The following is an 18,411-nucleotide window of genomic DNA, read 5'->3' as shown; positions in this document are numbered from 1 at the left end:
CGGCCTCCGGGAGCCCCGTGARGCCCTGGCCTCCGAGCAGCTCTCCCACATGGAGCCAGGTGCAGCTCATCCTCCCTCCACCACCTCCCTGCCTTTCGAAGCRCTCATGCCAAATAAGATAACAGAGGCCAAAGCCACAGTCTAGAATATATTATAAATTATACCATGCATTCATTAACAAAATATACAAAGCCAACAGAAATACAGSTTAAGCCTGAGCGTACATCATCTACAACCTAAAGAGGAAATAAAGCATCAAGGTCAGGGAAAAAAAATTAAAGAGAGCATTTCACACATCACATTTCCATCTGCAACAAAGTGTTTTTCCTCAAATCGTTTTAGTGTTTTAATTTACACAAAACATTAAAATTCCTGAAAGTATGAAGATACACTCAGAAAGAGCACGTGTCCTGCTGAGAAGCCCTGATCAAAAGCAGCCGAGCCCGCTTAGCTCAGCACCCTGTTTTGTTCATGCCCTTCCCTCCTTGTTCTGGAGGGAGCAGAAGCCAAAAGGGAGTCGGGACAACATGCAGAAAAACAGATTCAAGTTAGAGAAACATCTTTGTGGTCCGCAGTAGACAGAGTTATACTGGAGTAGAGATGGTTGGGAAACACTGCAAAATAGTCCCCTTTTATTTCAAAATAAGCATTTAAGAATATTTTATTCTCCACCRTCTATAAAAATAGGTTTAAAACAAAATTGTATGATACATTTCTCTTCAATCACTTTTAGGGTATCTTAGATAAGGGTATTAAGACTTTAAGAAATTTACTACTAATGATTACTGGGTCAGTCTCAATATTAATACTGTTTCAGCTACATTCTGTCACAACAGGAAAAAAAGCTTTAGAAGCCACAGTAATATAAAATTTAAAATCAATGGTCTCTTATTGCAGCAAGGAAAAAAAAATCCACCTGAAAGCAAGAACGTAGCCAACAGTGCTGTTGCTTCCAGAGGACTGGCTTCTAAGCAGTTCTCTATCGACACACCACTGCACAGCAGCGGATGATGCTGGTTTCTTGTGATTCTTCAGAGTTAAATCTCTTCTTGGTAGGTTTAAAAAGGGCATTCTCAGATTTTCAAAATAAATATGGACATCTAAAGCAAAGTCTTGTGATAGACCGATTCTACGGATGTGTCAGTGGTAATATGCAGCTGGTTAGAACCGTCAAGGGAAACTACACTTAATATTCTCAAACTTACTCTCAAAATAAACCAGGAGTCACTCAACCCCWACCCTCAGGCACTCTCTGCATTCTCAAACATTACTAAAATTCACACTCCAAGTCAAATCTGGCTTTTTACACATTCTTCAATTCTATGTAGTATCAACAGAATAGAAGCACTACACTGTTAGAAAAAAATAGAGAGGTCAAAGTTGTCTTTTTCTTTAAACCTTTTTACAAACAGTCTCTAAAGATTCTTAGAAAGGCMTTTTCTACGATTACACTTTAACAAAATATTTTATATATGCTATGTTTTGTTAGAGATATATTACTATTATTATTAGAGATGGTTCAATAGCTGCTGGTAAAATCTTCCTCATGCTTCATTCTACTACATGAAACAATGACAATCCTAACACAAATTGAGTTGAAAGCAGTTACACTTTCAGACTTGTTTCATGGTCTACGATGGCTTAATACATGAGCAACCTTTTTCTTCTAAAGGGTTGTATAGGGTTTAAATGTTATATTACTATCATATTACACAAAAGTCTGCTACTAAATCATATCAGAAGCAACTTGCTAGCTGCAGGCATCTCTTGCATGTTAGGCAAGTCTACATTTTACAGCAGCATTTGGCATTGGTTCCTCTTCCAAAGCTTGTTAACAATCAACAAGAGATTCCAGCTGCCTTAAAAATATATAACTTCACGCTCAATAAAAGGGTAAGGACTCACTTGACTGGAAATTTAAGTTATTCTGCAGCATTCCCAGATAAAAGGAATTCAGTATCAGAGACTTAAAGGCTACTCATTTATGAAGTCCTAGTTGACAATCTGGTCTCCAATTGATAAAATCTGTGACAAGTACTGCATTTGACATTGCCATTTTAGAGGAAAAAAAGAGAAGAGGAAAAAAAAAATCAAAAGTTCATTAAAGAACCCCAAACTTTTAGCCACATCCCAGAACAGAAAGAAGCTGAGGAGCAGCCTGCTGCAGTTGCAGTGTTTAATGAGTCTTCTCAATGAAGGTGACTCTTCCCTCCAACAGGAAAATTCAGCATCTATCACTGTACCAGTCACTGTTATTGATCTGCAGCAATTCAGTTACCACTTCAACCATGTTGTTGTTGTGTTTCTTCAGCAGCTGCAGGTTTAACTGCCTGTCACAGAATCCCATCTCACACAGACTGGATAGAAGAGTGGCAGTGTGCTCCTCTGTAACTGTAGGCTGCTTAAAACAAAAAGGAATTCAGAACTGTTGGCAAGTGTCTCTCCGAATGCATACTATAGGTTAGACTACACTACAAAGACCTTAGAGTGTCACAGGATAATCTTTGTACATGACTTTAAAACCTGCAACTCATTTATTCTTCTGAAAAAACATTCAGTTTTGCAAAGTAGGTGGGAGTACGGCAAATGACACTATCAGATACAGTTACAGTAGCTAAGCCTTGTAAACAGGTTTTGGCCTATGAACAATCTTCTAAAAATGAGTGTTTATTTAGTTTTAGCTGCAATACTCCTGCAGCCTGATAAATAGCCGAATAAACAAAAGCACTGCCACACACCACCCAATTTTAAGTTTCCAAATAGCCACAGGGAATTCAGTGGAGTGCGGCGGCCTGTAAAGACAGTCAACATATTGAAGGAGGATTAAAAATAGTGTTCCAAATAAACTTTATGAGATCTAGTACTACTCAAGGCTAGAGAAGCTCAGTCTTTGCTCATTCCAACTCATGGACTACATCAAGTAGTACTATACAGTGAAGAATTAAAAACAATTTATGAAGTATGCACCTGTAATTTAAAGGTCACCATTTATAGATCTCAGATTTACCTGTTCTGTAATGGGTGGCCCAGCAAACAGGGCTTTGTAGGCAGAGGCAGCAACTGACAAAGCTCCTTTAACCAGGCCCTCTGCAATGCTGCTTCCTTGGGGGTGTCTGCAGAGAAGTTCAGTATTAACTTACAGGCAGCAAAGTCAGATCAGAGTGAATTCTGTCAGGACTCTAAGCCTCTTCAATATTCTGCTCTGTTTTGTCTGCTTTATTCCTTCAGCCCCAGTACTATAATATTGTAGGACATCTTACCACATCCATATCTTAGGAATCCTGAGACTCAAGGGGAAAGAAAGGGTATGGGGGATGACAACWCAGAATTTTGGGATTCATCTTTTCACCTGAAACTCATCTTAATATGCTTTTGCTCACCAATTCTCAATACTTCCCATTTGTGTTTGAGTAGAAAGTGACATCTTCTGAGAATAGTCTTAAATAATATCAGCTAAAAAAAGAAAAAGGAAAGGGTAGGGGGAAGGGGAAAAAGGGGACACACTTTCTCCAAATATACCAGCTATGCAAGATCTCTAAATTAGTGCTTTTTGCTACATGCTTGTGTTAATTACACAGTTCTTGTCTTAAAACAGGAGCCACAGAATGAACTGGAGTTGTGAAAACAGCTGTTGTTTTATTACCTTGAATATTCTGAGCACTTTGGTTTACTAGTTCTAAATTCAGAAGATCCAGATCCAAATCCAGATCCAGAAGATCCATGACTGTCTTCACCTCTAGGCTCTAGAAGAGAATCAAATTATACCAACACGTACAGTTAATAAACTGAAGAAGCAATGTATAGATTTATATATAAGATGGAAATGAGCAGATTCRGTCTACAATTAATACTTTCAAATTCAGTTATCTACAAGCAGACTTGATGTCCAGGATTCTCACTGCAAAAGAATTTGAGTCAAAAGAACCCCAGAAACACTTTGGTCAACTAGTCAATAGGTGTTTACTTTAACAGGGGACAAACTACTGTCTGAGCTCCCAATGACTGTAATAGCAGTTTAAATACATGCTCATGAGATCCTTTAGTCACCTTCCTCTCAAACACAACTTCCCAAATGTCTGCAAAGGTCTCTGGGCAAAATTTTACTAACTTTAATGCCTAGAGAAAACCTCAGCATTGACACTTGGTTAGGTTTCTGCTTTCCCCAAGATTTGAATATCATGCTCACAACTRGATGCAAGAAACAGGCACAAACATGCAGCTGTCGAGCACCATTAATACCTTCTCTTATTTGATCAAGGGGAGTGGAAGAGACATCCTCTGAAGCCGATATGTTTGGTTCTTGGAAGTCATGATTCTGAAGAGAAGCAAGATTCCTGAGAAAACGAAGCACAAAAATTAGGTATGCTTAGAACAAAAGTAGGGAAAGTACTTGCGTAAAGTCATGATCTGTAAGATTCCCTCCTTTAGGTTCAGATAATCCGCAAGTACAAGCTTTTAAGAAGCTCCAGGATTTAGGGTATTCACTCTAATATGCACAATACTGTTTTTGCAACAAAAACAAAAATATACTCTAATATAATCATTTTATTCAGAGACTAAAATACATACATGTGTGTCTGCTGTACGGTGCCCATCCTCTCTGGAGGTACTTCAGCCAGTGTTGGTGAAGCTGTTGAAGCATCACTGATACTGGGAATCTGTGGTTGGCTTCCACCTTTKGGATTCTCTGCTTGTGTTTCAGGTTCTCCTGCTTTTTCCAAACTGGGCTGAGAAAGAGCAGAGCTATACATGGACTCTCCTAATGGACGGCTGGTGTCAAAACACTCCGGGAGAATAATGATATAATCCTCTGATGAAACTGAAGAGCCTTGACTCTGAACATCATCTGTAGCATCATCATCATCAAAATTGCCAGTATCACTACAGGTGTTTGCTTTCTTCCCAGACAATGGGAGTTCCTCTTAAGAGAAAAAAAAGGTTAAATATTATAAAAAGACCAAATTATTTTCATGTAACAAAGACTGTATACTCCAGGATAAAAAAGAAAAGTTACTGTAAGCAACTGTAAGCCCTTGCTGCTGGCATTAGTTGTATAATTTTCGAGGAACAAGTCAGGGATGGAAAAAGGAATAAATCTTCCTATTAAATTTATGCAGCATACACCCTATACTGAGAAGCTGAAAAGAGTGGTCTTCATGACTCGAATACCACACATCAAGAGCAGTTCATGGTAAGGAGAACTCTGAAGCAACGTGCCCAAAACAAGGGGAAACTAGCAATGCTTAAGGGTATGAGCACTTATCTGAACACCTCGCTAGCACCCTTGTGTCTCAATTTCACTATGCAACACAAAGCTGCTAGAATAGCTGCAAGTTCAGAGTACCGACACCAATTTTCTGATACAGTAATGAGGATTTTCTAGAACAGTGTCGGAGATCTTTTTGCATCTGATTTTTCTGCAGTCTGTTAACAGTTTTATCTTGCATTCAAGAAGAGAGGCACCTTGACCCAATTCACTCACCACACTCATTTTCTCTCATTGCCTCCAAGTAGCGGATCTTCACTTCTTTTACTTCTTTTTTGGAAGTGTAGTTAGTTTTCCTCCTGGGAAATTCCTCACTTACCACATTGTAACCGAAGGCATTGTCTAGTGTTTGCAAAGAGTCTAAAAGAAACAAAACAAACACCCCACACAATTAAAATATCAGTATCTGCTCTGCAAGACAACTTGCAGCAAATGTTTGGCAGCAGAAAGAGAGTAAAATAAAGCCACAGAGGCTAACTAATAGTACCCACTCTGCACAGGTTTCCTTTGTGGGGGCTGATGGTCAGGTGCAGCATCGAGGGTTAGAGAACGAATGACTGTTTCGCAGACAAATTGAGTCCCACTCATATCTTCTTCCCCTTCCTCCTGGTTCAACGTCTGCTCAGCTCTCATTTTTACCATGCAAGCATCAGCAGCAAAGCAGGTTTCAGTCAGCCCTTTGAAAACAGAAGTGTGACAGAAGAGTGGCACTACAAGGCAATGTAAATAACAGATTTTCCTCAACCTGCCTTTCCTATAAAAAGGTCAACTCCAAGTCTTTCTTAACTTGAAACCTTTCAATTTTAAGGAGGAGGTAAATATAAAAAGTATTGAGACATATGGAAGCCAGAGCTGGAGCATTTGAATATAACCCTGTGTACAAAGTACAAAGAACAAGTTTTCAGTCAATTATTCCAAAAATTCCAGCAAAGAAGCTTTTTTTCCCTCTGAACTTATTTGTATTTGGCTTYAATTTCTACAGAAAAAGCGTTAGAGATTGCATAATGAGTCAAACAAAATCCACTTGCTTTTCCAGGAAGGGCAGAGGAGGGGACAGAAATCAAAATCAAAGAATTGCCCCACAAGAATTGGAATTCTTTTGGCAAGTAAATCATACTAAATCCAGTGACTGCACAAGAGCCATGACATCCTCCTCCTCCTCTTTCCCTATTGATTACTACTTACCTGGCAGTGGTTTAAATCCACTCCCCTCATTCTCCTCCTCTATCTGACCTAAGCCAGGTTTCTCCAGCAAGGGGTTATCATGCGGCAAAGGGGACATGCATGGAGTCATGTCTGAAAAACAAAGGCAGCAAAAATATTCGGTACTAAAGGAGTAGGAACCTTCCTTCTCTCTTCCAGGAGAGAATCTTTCAGGAACTTTTCTTTTTTTTTCTAAGGAATATTTGCTCCAATGCAGAAGAAATACAGTTGCTTTACAAGATACTTTTGGCAAAACGCATGGCTTGCTTTACGTTACATTAGCTGAGCAAAGAAAACAGCAGCATTACTTATTATCTGGGATCTTATGATCTTGATGAGAATGTGGAAAAATTCTCTTCTGAAAATATGAAGGCCCACCAAACTTCTCCTTGGGGGGCTGCAGCCAGGATTAAAATGGAAAGATAAATGGGAAATTGGGAGGGCACTTGTTCTAACCTGAAGCCCAAATAAGCCTTTTGTACAATAAGTTCACATTTTCACAGAACAAGCAGTAACAAAATAGTAAGGACAGCACCCCTAAGGATCAGAAAGTGCTTACCAACTGGAGTATTGTGTGGCACTCGCTCCAATTCCTGTACAATATTAATATCCAGTAACTCAAATGACAACAAATCCTACAGAAAGAAATCCCACACAGTTCTTAATTAGTATATCCTGAACTGGAAACCYATCTGGTACTTCATGCAACAGATCCCGTTACCTTAGACTATTTTTTAAGGTCCTTGGCATGATTTCAGGCAGAGGGCAGTTTGCTACAGATCCATTTACATTACAAAAAACAGTACACAAGCTGGGCCATAAAGGGTGAAAAGCAGAGTATTCCCTCAWTAAGGGTTACAGAAAGACCCAACCCAGCAATTCAGGGGAGGTTGTGCAGGACAGAAGATTCCCAGCACAGCAGCCAGTTATTTGCCAACACTGATTCAGGGACACTTCTGCTATGTAAAATGCAATATATTATCCCCAAAGCAGAGAGCAGCTAAAGCTCAAGCTATCTACACTCCATGACTGGCTAGGTAACTACATATCAAACCCGAAAYGCAACAAGCATTTGTTTGATCTCTACCTGAATTCCAATACTCTACCTGTGCAGTGAGGAGATCAACTGATGGAATATAAAATTCTCTCTCATTTGGCAGATTTCTCATCTTTAAAGGAATATTTGGTAGAGGTATTTCAGCCTGCTCCACAAGATTACCCACCAGCTGAGCATCTGCTTCTGTCCTCAGGGTSGTGTCCTGCAAAAGCATGTTGGGCAGGTGGCAAATAGTTACATGAAGTCTGAGCATCGTACATAGYAACTTGGAAAAAACATCATCCATTTTAGGACCATAAGGGCAAGATTCAAGATAGTGAAGATCACTGCAACACTGCAGATCGAACTGAACAATGTAAACTGCTCTTTCTACTAGGTAATTCRGTAGAAGTTGAGATACTTGCCTGCTCGTCACTGGAAGGTTTATCCTTTTGAGGGGAATTRGAATCCCTGGAATTGTTCTCCAAGCAATCATTATCTGGTGAGGGATCCACAACAATGCTGCACCAGATCCTTGGCCCAAACTGCTCCCCTCTGTGGGACAGTCTCCAGTGAGATGTGTAGATTCCTTCTATATTAGGAGCCACAAACTCAACTGAAACAGTTCCAACTTGTCCTGATGGCARGGATGGTACCAACACATCTTTTTTTTCAGAAGATGCTAAGGTCAAATTTCCCCACATAAGTTTTAGCTGGAATAAACAGAAAAAGAAAAGGAAGTTTACCAGCAGCTTCTCTTCTGCATGCTCAGTACTATGAGGCCCCTCAACAGAAAAACTGAAATGCTCCTTAATCTCTAAAGTTTGCATAGAAAGTTGTAGTTTCTCACGTTAGAGTCACTGAAAAGTCRGAAGATACTCATCTACCAACAGGAACTTGATCTACACTCAAGGAAAAGGCTGCTTCTTAAAGTCAGGAATGCAAGCGAGCCATTTAACAAGGTTAAACAATAACATTAAAACAGCACTAAGACCTTTTCAGCTAGTCTTAATGCTTCCGTCATATATATACCTAAGAATATATTCACAGAGTCACAGAATGGTTGAGGTYRGATGTTCTCCAGAGATCATCTAGTCCAATCCCCTGCTCCAGCAGGGACACCCAGAGCACAGGTACCCATCACAGCTGGGTGAGTTTGGAAGATCTCCAGAGAAGGAGACTCCACAGCCTYTCTGGGCAGCCTGTTCCATGGCTCCGGCATCCTCACAGGAAAGCAGCTCTCAAAGATGAAGCTTTTTGTGTTTCAATTTGTGCCCATTACCCCTTGGTCCTATTGTCGGCCACCTCTGAGAAGAGTTTGGCCCCATCCCTTTATATCCTTTCCTTAGGTATTTATACATGTTGATARGATTCCTCCCTTCTCTTCTCCAGGCTACACAGGCCMAGCTCACATAATCCTTCCTCATAASATAGATGCTCCAGTCCCTTATTTCATCTTTGTAGCTCTATACAGAATCCTCACTAGGAGTTTCAAATCCTTCTTGTKCTGGGGAGCCCAGAATTGCACACAATATTATCCTGGAATTAAMAGGCCAAGTGAAATCACAATCTCAAATTCTCAAAATATACAAACTTTATCTTCCCTATTTACTATTTAMAAGCAATAACAAAGGAAAGATACCTTTGTGTCTGAGCTCCATTCCACATTACCAGTATTTTTCATTCGCCAGTGTTTGATAAACCTTGTTCCTGGCTGCAAGTGAGTCCCATCTGGCAAATTCTCATCCACAAATACTGCACTCAGCGTTGGTACAACTGCTTGGAAGGGTTGGCTAGAACTGGGATGGGAGAAGGGGAAATGGAGAAGGGGGAGAAAAAAAAAAATCAAACATGCTTAGAGGCTTTTGCAGGAATTTCAACAGCTAAAATAGACTGAAGATGACAAGATAAATTTCTTCTACAGTACAGCTTCAAAATGAACTTTTTGCTACTCCTTCCATCATAAGTGTAAATGTTGCATTATGACTTTCCTTTGCTTAAAGCACATGAAAACAAGATTTGGTCATTTGGAAGAATATATATCACACAGATAAAGCACCCAAGATCCAGAGAAAAGAGTTTGCTCTTAGTTGATTTTAGTTTTACTGCATTTTGGCCTACATTCAGCAGTGCAGAACTTGAATTTTCTCTATCTGAACAGTGTTTGTTTTCATAGAGAAACTAATGGGATTGACTAACAGTGGATTTTTTCATTTAAACTACAAAAACTAGCAGGTGCCTGATGAGCCACAGTCAAAACTAGATGTTAAATTGTCACTCCCCACTATGCATTTTTATGCATTTTTGATAAGCAGGTTCAAAACCTCAACACAGCTCAGGAAATATGAGTAAAGTTAACAGTGCCCAAGTTCATATTGACTTTGTTCCTGTAGTACTGTTCAGTTGACAGAATGCAAAAATGSCAGTTTTGTCTTCTCCCCAGGTATAAATAAATCTAATGTTATTTTGAATCTCAGAAAGGTCCTAAATGGAAGAGACGATTTAAGAAATTGTACAAGAAATGTTTTCGACCAGAACATTCATAAAACTAAACAGAGGGAAAAATGTAAAGTAGTCCAACTTGCATAAAAGGCTGTTGTCTTAATAAATCACAGCCTCAGTTCATTAAAAAACACCCAGGCAAGCACACAGGATATACCTGACCTGGAGAGGAAGTAATTAAGAATGTAGGCTCTTTAACATTAGCAACAACCTTCATTTACACTGTGTGTGACAGCATGTGTGTATATATAAGCCTGGGCACACCCCTTCCTCCTGTGTCTGCAGAAATCTGTTCAAGTTGCCAGTAATAAACATTAGTTGCTTGCTTTGTTTGTTCCATACACTTCCCAGGAAAAATCCTCCACCCTGCAAATTTCACTTAGAGAAAATTTTCATTGAGTGCCATCACAAATGATACTTTAAATGAGTGACTGATCTCACGTTCTTCCCTGTGTTACTTTAATTAGGTCTCATCATTTCTTAGTGTAACTAAAAAAGCCTCAGGTAACATTCCTTACATGAAGGGCTGGAGACTCTCAGTCTTCAGAATAGGTGAACCACTGGTTTCCAGGACATTGACAGAATTCCACAGATGAATTTTCCTGTGCAATTTGAGTTGCTTTTTGAGCTCTCGAACCTCTGCTTTTCGTTGTTTCTTCTCTGCTCGTAATCTTTGCTTTTCGGCCTTTAGAAATCTTTTGTCCATCTGCTTCTGGAGCCTGTAGAGAAAGCAAGCCATGTGGTTATAGTATACCAAGTTGATTATAACTTAACTTCAGTCAAAACGTTCTTCATATCACATAGATGATTTCAAGAAGTTTCTCATGCTTCTAGACTGGATATTCACGATTTTAAAGAATTATCTTCAAAATAGTGAAGATACTTAGGTATGACCTCAGTGGAAGCAAACTTGGACAAATTAGTAAACATTGTTCAAAGAAACAGAAAGATAAAGTTTGCAGCTTCTCCTATTACACACAAAGCTCTACTACATAATAACTATCTTTTCTATTTTCTCACTATACTGCAAAAGTTCAAGACTACTAATCTCTAAGGTACATCACTCATTTCAGCTACTCACACTACATTTGCAGAGCACTATTAGTATTTCTGACAGTTCTCTTTAGATCTAGATCCATAAAAAACAACAGAACAACATCCCAACTACAGGTGTTTCCACTATCAAGTTAATCAGAATAATCTTGTCAAGGACTAACACATGCCACAATTTACCTGACTTGCTCGAGAGTAGCAGGGAGACGAGGTGAAACCTGTGCAAGGCCATAATTCTCAGCAACACACAGTACAGGTCTTCGAAGCTTTAACAAAACATGATTGGGATCATGAGCATACGTTCCTGCTTCACACTGTTCACAGATATTGTAAGCTGGACAAAGGCTGCAACGAGAAGGCAAAAGATTACTAAGAGACAGAAAGAATTAGTGCACTAAAAAGAGATAATTGGATAATTAACCCAAGAAAAACTCAGTATCAAACTATCACTAAGTAGTGACCARGTGAAACAGAAGATGGTTCTCAGATGGACCATCAGTATCTGGAACCTCTCTGGAACCTCTCTGGAACACTTTACATGACTGATAACAGTGTTGTTGTAAAGCTTATAAAGCATACAGAAACCCAAAGCCAAAAGCTGCATTATATGGTAAAAAAGTCAAATGAAACTTTCATCTCTTTGAGAGATATAAAGCAGGTAGTTTATATCTCTTTATATATTAACAACAGTTGTTTCCCCCACACGCTATTTTTCCTCGCTGAAGTTTACTAAACCAACTGAAACATTTYCCTTCGCAATTAGAACATCAGTGTTAATGCCAAAGTATTTTTCTAATAAAAGCAGTCTCAATCTTATATAGATAACAGCTGATCACAATTGAAAACATAACCTATTTATGAAATGGGTTCTGAAATGTGTATCATATTACAGACTAGCCACACAAATCTATGATACCAAAAGCATTTCCCACATTCTCAGTCACACACGTCATTACATTTCCCACATGCCCATCTCTATCAGATCTTACCTGCACTGATAGCGGACGCCAACGATTCGTGCCTGACAGCTGCAGCAGGAGATCAGCCAGTCACACTGGCCATCAGTCCCTGACTGGGGCTCTGAAGCTGGAGGTGCTGCTGGAGCAGAGCTCTCGGAAAAATCTGCAGGCTGGTTGTGATGAAGCAGCTTCTCATACAGCTTCTGCTCAAGCTTCTCAACAGTTTCCTTTACTACCTGTTCCCTGAACTTAAAAAAAGTAATCACAAATGGGACTTTCCTACTGAATTTCCTTCGCAGTTTCAGAAATCAGACTGCATTGCCCCAAATCTCCTGCTTTCTAATTCTCAAAGCAGTTCAGACTCCACCCCTTGCAACACATTTCAGATCAAACTGAACAAGAAAATTCTGAGAAAAAAATATAGTTAAATGCATATACTACTGCATCATCATACCTTGTCTTAKCAATCTTTAAGTCTTATTCATTGGCCTTTTGGAAACTATTTTCTTAAAGCTAACCATCAAGAAAAGCCAGGTCATTAAATGCTGTGTTTTAAATCTCAGGAAGCCTTAAGTATGAGTATTACCCTGCTGAAGCTGGTCAAACGAGATTCTCCAAAAGCAACACCTTATTTCTTGTGCTCTCTCATGATGATTACCCATAAAGTTTCTACGGTTGTCTGGAATACAACATGGAATCTAGCACAGGAATTTCAAAACACCAAATGGGAGAACATCTAAAACAACTACTTCAGCCTCTTCCAAAGATATGCTACTGAAAACTATATTCAAAAGCACTAAATGCATAAATGAAACAATCCAGGTTTGACAAGGAAGTTCRTGTATCAATTTTTACTTTTACAGCAGCACCTATCCTTCAAGATGGTATCTAGTACATCTCTGACTTCCACAAAAGCCATAGGATTAGATGCCTAAATGCACTTTAAGAACTTGCTGCTAATGTGATCAGCTGTATGAAGTTAAGCATCATGAGTATCTCTTCTACCTGTAATCTCTTACGTCACCCTTTAAGAACACTAAAATCCAGAAGAAAATACACTTACTGTTTCCAAGTAACTAGTAAACCATTCTGGAGGATTTTCATTTTTTCTTCCTTTTCTATTGCGATTCAACTTTTGCTGGAAGGGAGGAGAAAAGTCACAAATGGTAAGTAYGCAAAGCTGCAAACAAATCAAAACAGCAAACAGAAACAGCTTTGTTTCAAACAGCTCTCCCCTCAAGTAGCTTTCCCCTAGCAGCACTTCAAGTTTTCAGAACACTGGAAAACCCACACAATCCACCCACCAGGGTTCATCAGTCCTGAAAGATTTCTGCCTTATTAGCATTTGTGAGAACTACATATCAAAGCCAAACAAAGTCATTAAGAAGTTGCCATTTGGAAATCAGGGCTTCAGGAGTCTGATTGTTTTGTTTTGCAAAATACTGACAACCGGTCAGCACTAAAGAAGCTGTATTTCTAAATGCTGCATCAAATCATCCTCTTTCAAACTATCAGTTTTRCTACCTTCAATCAGTACAGATAGTTACAAATCAAGATTAAGTTCTGAACAAAGTTTCCATGCATGGGTAAAGAGGATAAGCAGACTATGAGGTGAGTTACAATTACAAATTATTATTTTTCAAATGAATATGCAGTTCAGCTCTGCATCCTACCTGATTTGTCGTCTCCTTTTCATTTTTCATGTCTTCCTCTAAGCCTGAAGCTACCACGGAATTGTGTGGGAGAGATTTCCTCCTGTCTTGAAGGACAGTGAGCTTTTCTGACATGGAACKTGCACCCAGTTGCAAAGGACAAGAATATGAGGTTCCTTCTGGAGAAGGGTTTCCTTCATACACATTCATCTGGAGGTGATTTCCTTGTTTAACTGCAATCTAAAGGGACAGTGCATGAGAACGCTCTACTTTCTCCAGTTGCAACTAACATACAAAATTATTTTAAAATGCAGCACTGTACTGAAGCAACTGAGAGGAAAAATGAGTAATGTGTCAAAATGATCAAAAACTCTGAAAACATTAACACTGTGCTAATTAATGTTTGAGGGAAATGCATTTCTTATTTGGCCTACATTTAACTAGTTAAGTAACTCAGCATTCTATCAATGGCATTTTTATTGTCTGAAAACACAAAGCTAGTTTTGTATGCCAAGATTTTTTAAAAGGAACCTGTAAGAGTCCAATTATCTTCAAATGTGGAGGTTTTACTGTTTAAGCATTTGAGAAAACCAGTCACTTTTCCAATGAAGTCTGTGTTTATTGACCTTGAATTACAACCATCTATTGAACTGATTCATAGAAGTCAAGTTAGTCAGGATGTGGACAAAAAAAAATCCTGCAACAATCAAGCTAACRTCCAAAGCCAAAAGGCGAAGCAAATTGACTTCTACAGATAATGCAATATTTTYTCAGTTACACCAATTTTCACAGCTAAAAGTTTAATATATTTAAAAGGCCAAAGAGGGTAGTTACCTTCAGAGCTTCTTCATATTCCTCTAAAAAACAAAACAAAAAAGTGATTTTCTTCATATTAGACAATACATGTCATTTCATTATGCAATATTTGGGAAATCTTAAACTGAGAAATGTCTTTCATCCCTTCTTTCATCATTAGGTTTAGTTCTGAACAATTTACAAAGGTAATACATACATAGGGCAATAGGCAAGCATGCATTAACAATCTACAGATCTAGCATTCCATTCAGCTATTCCTGAAAAAATCCACTTCCTATGGATCAAAATCCCTTTCCTTTTGGAAGGCTTTGACTCCCCCATCCTACACAAAACCCAGTCAGCCAACGAGCATTCTTATCTGCTTCTTCAAAAACCTGGGCATTTGAGGTCTATTTATGCATCAAATTTTGCTTTGGGAAAGTATTAGCTCACCTTTGCTATTCACAGAGACCTGCAAAGAGAAAAAGCAGTATGAGCCACTGATATAACTTCTCCAATTCCTTTTAAAGTGTAATATGCTTTCAAGATAAATTGTTTTCATTCTATTTCTAAAATACCACCCTTGCCTTCTGTCATATTTAACACTATCACATGCTAAATAACATTTTTCCTTTTTTCCCCTAAGAGGAAATACCAATAACTACTGCCACAACTGAGAGCTATAAATCAAATAGCAGAAGCCAGASTTTTTTTAAAAAAAAACCCACAGACGTGCAGTTCAGTTTCAGAGCTATGTTCTGAACTAAATCTCTAATAAACAGAGTATCAGCTGGCAAGGTCACGCCGAGCAGGAAGTTACTCAGTGAGGACAACTAGAAGTAACCAATTTCCTTTCTGAGTCAGTAATCTGCTTGGAGATTACAGCATTGAAATAAAGCAAGCAGAGGATTTGAATACACCAGATCGCTGACGTAAACATAAGCAAGTGATAGGTAACCTATATCTTTCAGGGGAAGGGGTACAGACTGTAGAACCAGAGCTTTGCTGTGGTTGTGAACACAACTGGCTACAACTACCTGACTCTCCCAGTACACACACACAAACACACACCCAACAGCAGCACTGGGTTTTCTACTGGGCTGTAGCAGTGGGAAGAGGGACAATCAATTCTAAAGAATGTTTTAATGAGAATTCTCTTGTCCATTCTCTTCTCCAGTGGACAAGAAAGAGCAAAACCCAAGCTCTGAAAGATCCAGTACAAACTATCAAGCAGAAGGGGTCACACAACCAGCTGTATTCTGGTATGCAGAACAATTCATATATGTATACCTCATCATTATCCTCATCAACATATTTGATCTGTATGTTGTTCAAGTCAAATGAAACCTTCACCTGTAAGTAGAAGAACATACAATCAGAAAGAACTACGGCAGTTCTCAGTTAAAAAACGATTAATAGGGAAAATGGTTTAACCCTCCCATCACTCTAGTTTCAATTGAAATAAATGGTTTTACTAGAAGTATTTTTCTGAAGTCTAACAATACCGTCCCCCTACACTTTGCTTCCACCCTTTACTAACTCTCTGCAACAAAAGAGTTTTTCTTTCCACTTCCCCCTTTTCCCCCTTCCTTAGTTAATATTTACCACCCCAAAATCAGGAGCACTTAACAACCTTTCCATTTTAGGAGAGCTTGCTCAGGGTTATTGAACTCAGTCATGATAAACACGTCAATCCACAGCGGCTAAAGCCAATAATCCTTGAACGCTAACTTTTACATAAAAGACTGCCTGGAAGACAGCGCGCAAACACACAAACAACCTTATTGCACAAACCTACTTGTGTTTTGAAAGACATGATGAAAAAAATCCATTCAAATACCAAAAAGTGCAGAGCYGTTCACTATAGTATTTGTTGGCTAACGTTCTCTATTTATGAGCAAAAAATGCATTACATATTTATGAATGAGAACTAGCTATTTTTTTATTTTGCCTTAGTGGGACAGGTCCAACACTATCAAGTGAGCCATATGAAGAGGCAATTATTTTGGTGTTGAATAAGTCTTTGAGACTTGTTAGCGCTTTTGTATCATTTATCTCTAAAAACTATGTTTTCGCCTCAAAAGAAAACTGTCTGAAAGAGATTGCTATATACGAGATACGTTCTGCTAGCCTAGATCTAAAGGGAGGCTACCAGCAGCCTTACAGGATTAACAAATGCTGGAACTTACATAGAAGCATGTGAGTACAACAGAATAACTACAAAATTTGTGCTACAGTGAGGCTCTTCCAAAACTGCATCTCCCAAATTACTATTTGTCAGCGTGCACTAGGAGGAAAAAAATATGTAATCCTGAGCATTTCTCTACACTGACTTTAAGATCCGCTTGGAGCAAAAGACAATCCAGAATCAGACACCTAATTATGCTGTACGCATTTAAGAGCACAGTTAGAAACAGGAAAAAACAGATTATCTCATCCTGCTTTAAGACAATGCATTCGCACTGCGGTGTAGACAGACTCAATGGTACAAAGAGAACCACGCTGGGAACAAGCGCACGTCAACTGTCACGGTGCAGAAGATTAAGGACGACACCACGTTCACCCAGCAACCTGCTCCAGCCTTGACACTGCTACGACRCCAACTAGCTCGGGCATTCCTGCAGCATCTCCTTGCCCCCAAGGGCATTAAACGAGAACTAGACCCACTTCCACACGATTGAAATACAGCAAAAAGCAGGTGCAACAGGACAAAGCAAAAAAACTGAGAAACGGAGTGATAAAAAAATAAAACCACTGTAATTTCAACCTAACCATTGACGTACAACATCAATTTCCCCCGCACACACCCAGACGGGTTTTCAGTAAACAGCAATGGCAACAACCATGCAAAGGGAAACTCTCTGGGATAGTTAYCTAACATACAACAACCGGAGCTAATGTCTCAGGGTGGGCGACCTACTAAGAGAATAAACACCCATAGCCAAGGCAGTACATGGAGGAAACCAGGAAGCAAGGCGGAAAAACCTCGTTTATTAGCAAGTCAGCGCCCAGGAGGGCAAAGGCAGCTCTTCATAAGTGTACTTTATGAGAAGAGAAAAACGTTTTTTCATTATATCTACCTTAATAAGGAGGGGGGAAAAAAGGGGACCCGTAGAGAGCAGGAGCAGAGAGGTTATTCAGAGGGAATTAGCGCCCAAAGCAGGTATCCGGAGCGGAGCCGGGCGCGGGGCTGGGCCCGGCAGCCGCTCCCGGCCCGACCGCTCACCATGGCCTCCACATCGGCCCACGTCGTGCGCAGCGAGTCGGACACGAGGAAGCTGTGGGTCTGGCCGCGGCAGCTCACGCGGAGATCGACGTGCGGCTCCATGCGCGGCCCTGCGAGGGGAGCGGGGGGGAAGGCAGCGGCGCGTCAGGCCCGGCCAGGCCGCCGCGCCGGCCCTAACATGGCGGAGCGGCCGCGGGGCCCCCGCCGCGCCGCTATTGGCCGCCGCGACTGCCACTCGCCCGCCGCAAGGCCCTCATTGGCCAAGGGGGCGGGAYGGGAGCGCTGGAACCAAAACAATAAACAGACCGGGGCCCCGCGGCGGCGGCGCGAGCGACGCTTACGTTGGAGGCGGCGCTGCGGCTCCCGCCGCCGCTCACGCTCCCGCCGCCGGGGGGCGCCTTGCCCGCCCCCTCCCGCTGCTCCTCCGCGCGACCCCTCACACTCCTCCGTTCTACCGGAGGCTGCGGGCCCCCCCCCGTGCGGTGATGTCAGCGAGCGAAGGGTCACGTGGGGGCGGCAGAGCCAATCGGCTATCACCTTCCCTCCACCGCCCCCGCGGAAGTGCTACGCRGCGAGAAGGAACGAATAGGAGCGCGCGCTCGGGCCACGTGCTGCTCTTGCGGGGGCGGCATTGGCTGCGTTTGGGCGCTGGTTTCCTAGGTGATGGAAAGGGCGCGAAGAGTCGCGCAGTGAAGGCCGCGCGGCGGCAGCGGTAGCTC

The 18,411-nt window shown here is 40.7% G+C and overlaps 1 protein-coding gene across 4 annotated transcripts; it reads right to left on the bottom strand.

The window, feature by feature from the left end:
* Nucleotides 1-213: 213 nt before the first annotated feature.
* NBR1 (NBR1, autophagy cargo receptor) lies at nucleotides 214-17,811 on the bottom strand. Of its 4 annotated transcripts, XM_026054363.1 has the most exons (22): nucleotides 17,693-17,811; nucleotides 15,757-15,819; nucleotides 14,920-14,938; nucleotides 14,506-14,528; nucleotides 13,693-13,911; nucleotides 13,083-13,157; nucleotides 12,050-12,267; nucleotides 11,241-11,405; nucleotides 10,526-10,726; nucleotides 9,148-9,304; nucleotides 7,931-8,218; nucleotides 7,576-7,728; nucleotides 7,029-7,104; nucleotides 6,452-6,562; nucleotides 5,758-5,943; nucleotides 5,483-5,626; nucleotides 4,570-4,921; nucleotides 4,240-4,334; nucleotides 3,644-3,743; nucleotides 3,008-3,113; nucleotides 2,385-2,401; nucleotides 214-2,148 (listed from the first exon to the last, which is right to left on the bottom strand). In XM_026054363.1, the coding sequence occupies exons 1-22, from the start codon at nucleotides 17,792-17,794 to the stop codon at nucleotides 2,091-2,093; spliced, it is 2,928 nt and encodes a 975-aa protein (XP_025910148.1). In that variant the 5' UTR covers nucleotides 17,795-17,811; the 3' UTR covers nucleotides 214-2,090. The 4 variants fall into 4 exon arrangements, with proteins under 4 accessions (XP_025910148.1, XP_025910146.1, XP_025910147.1 ...); XM_026054361.1 differs by having other exon boundaries at nucleotides 2,103-2,401; XM_026054362.1 differs by having other exon boundaries at nucleotides 2,103-2,398.
* Nucleotides 17,812-18,411: the final 600 nt, after the last annotated feature.

This window comes from Nothoprocta perdicaria, unplaced genomic scaffold (genome assembly GCF_003342845.1).
Source record: "Nothoprocta perdicaria isolate Ctin4 unplaced genomic scaffold, notPer1 scaffold_121, whole genome shotgun sequence".
NCBI lineage: Eukaryota > Metazoa > Chordata > Aves > Tinamiformes > Tinamidae > Nothoprocta > Nothoprocta perdicaria.
This window is presented reverse-complemented; position numbering and strand designations above follow the sequence as displayed.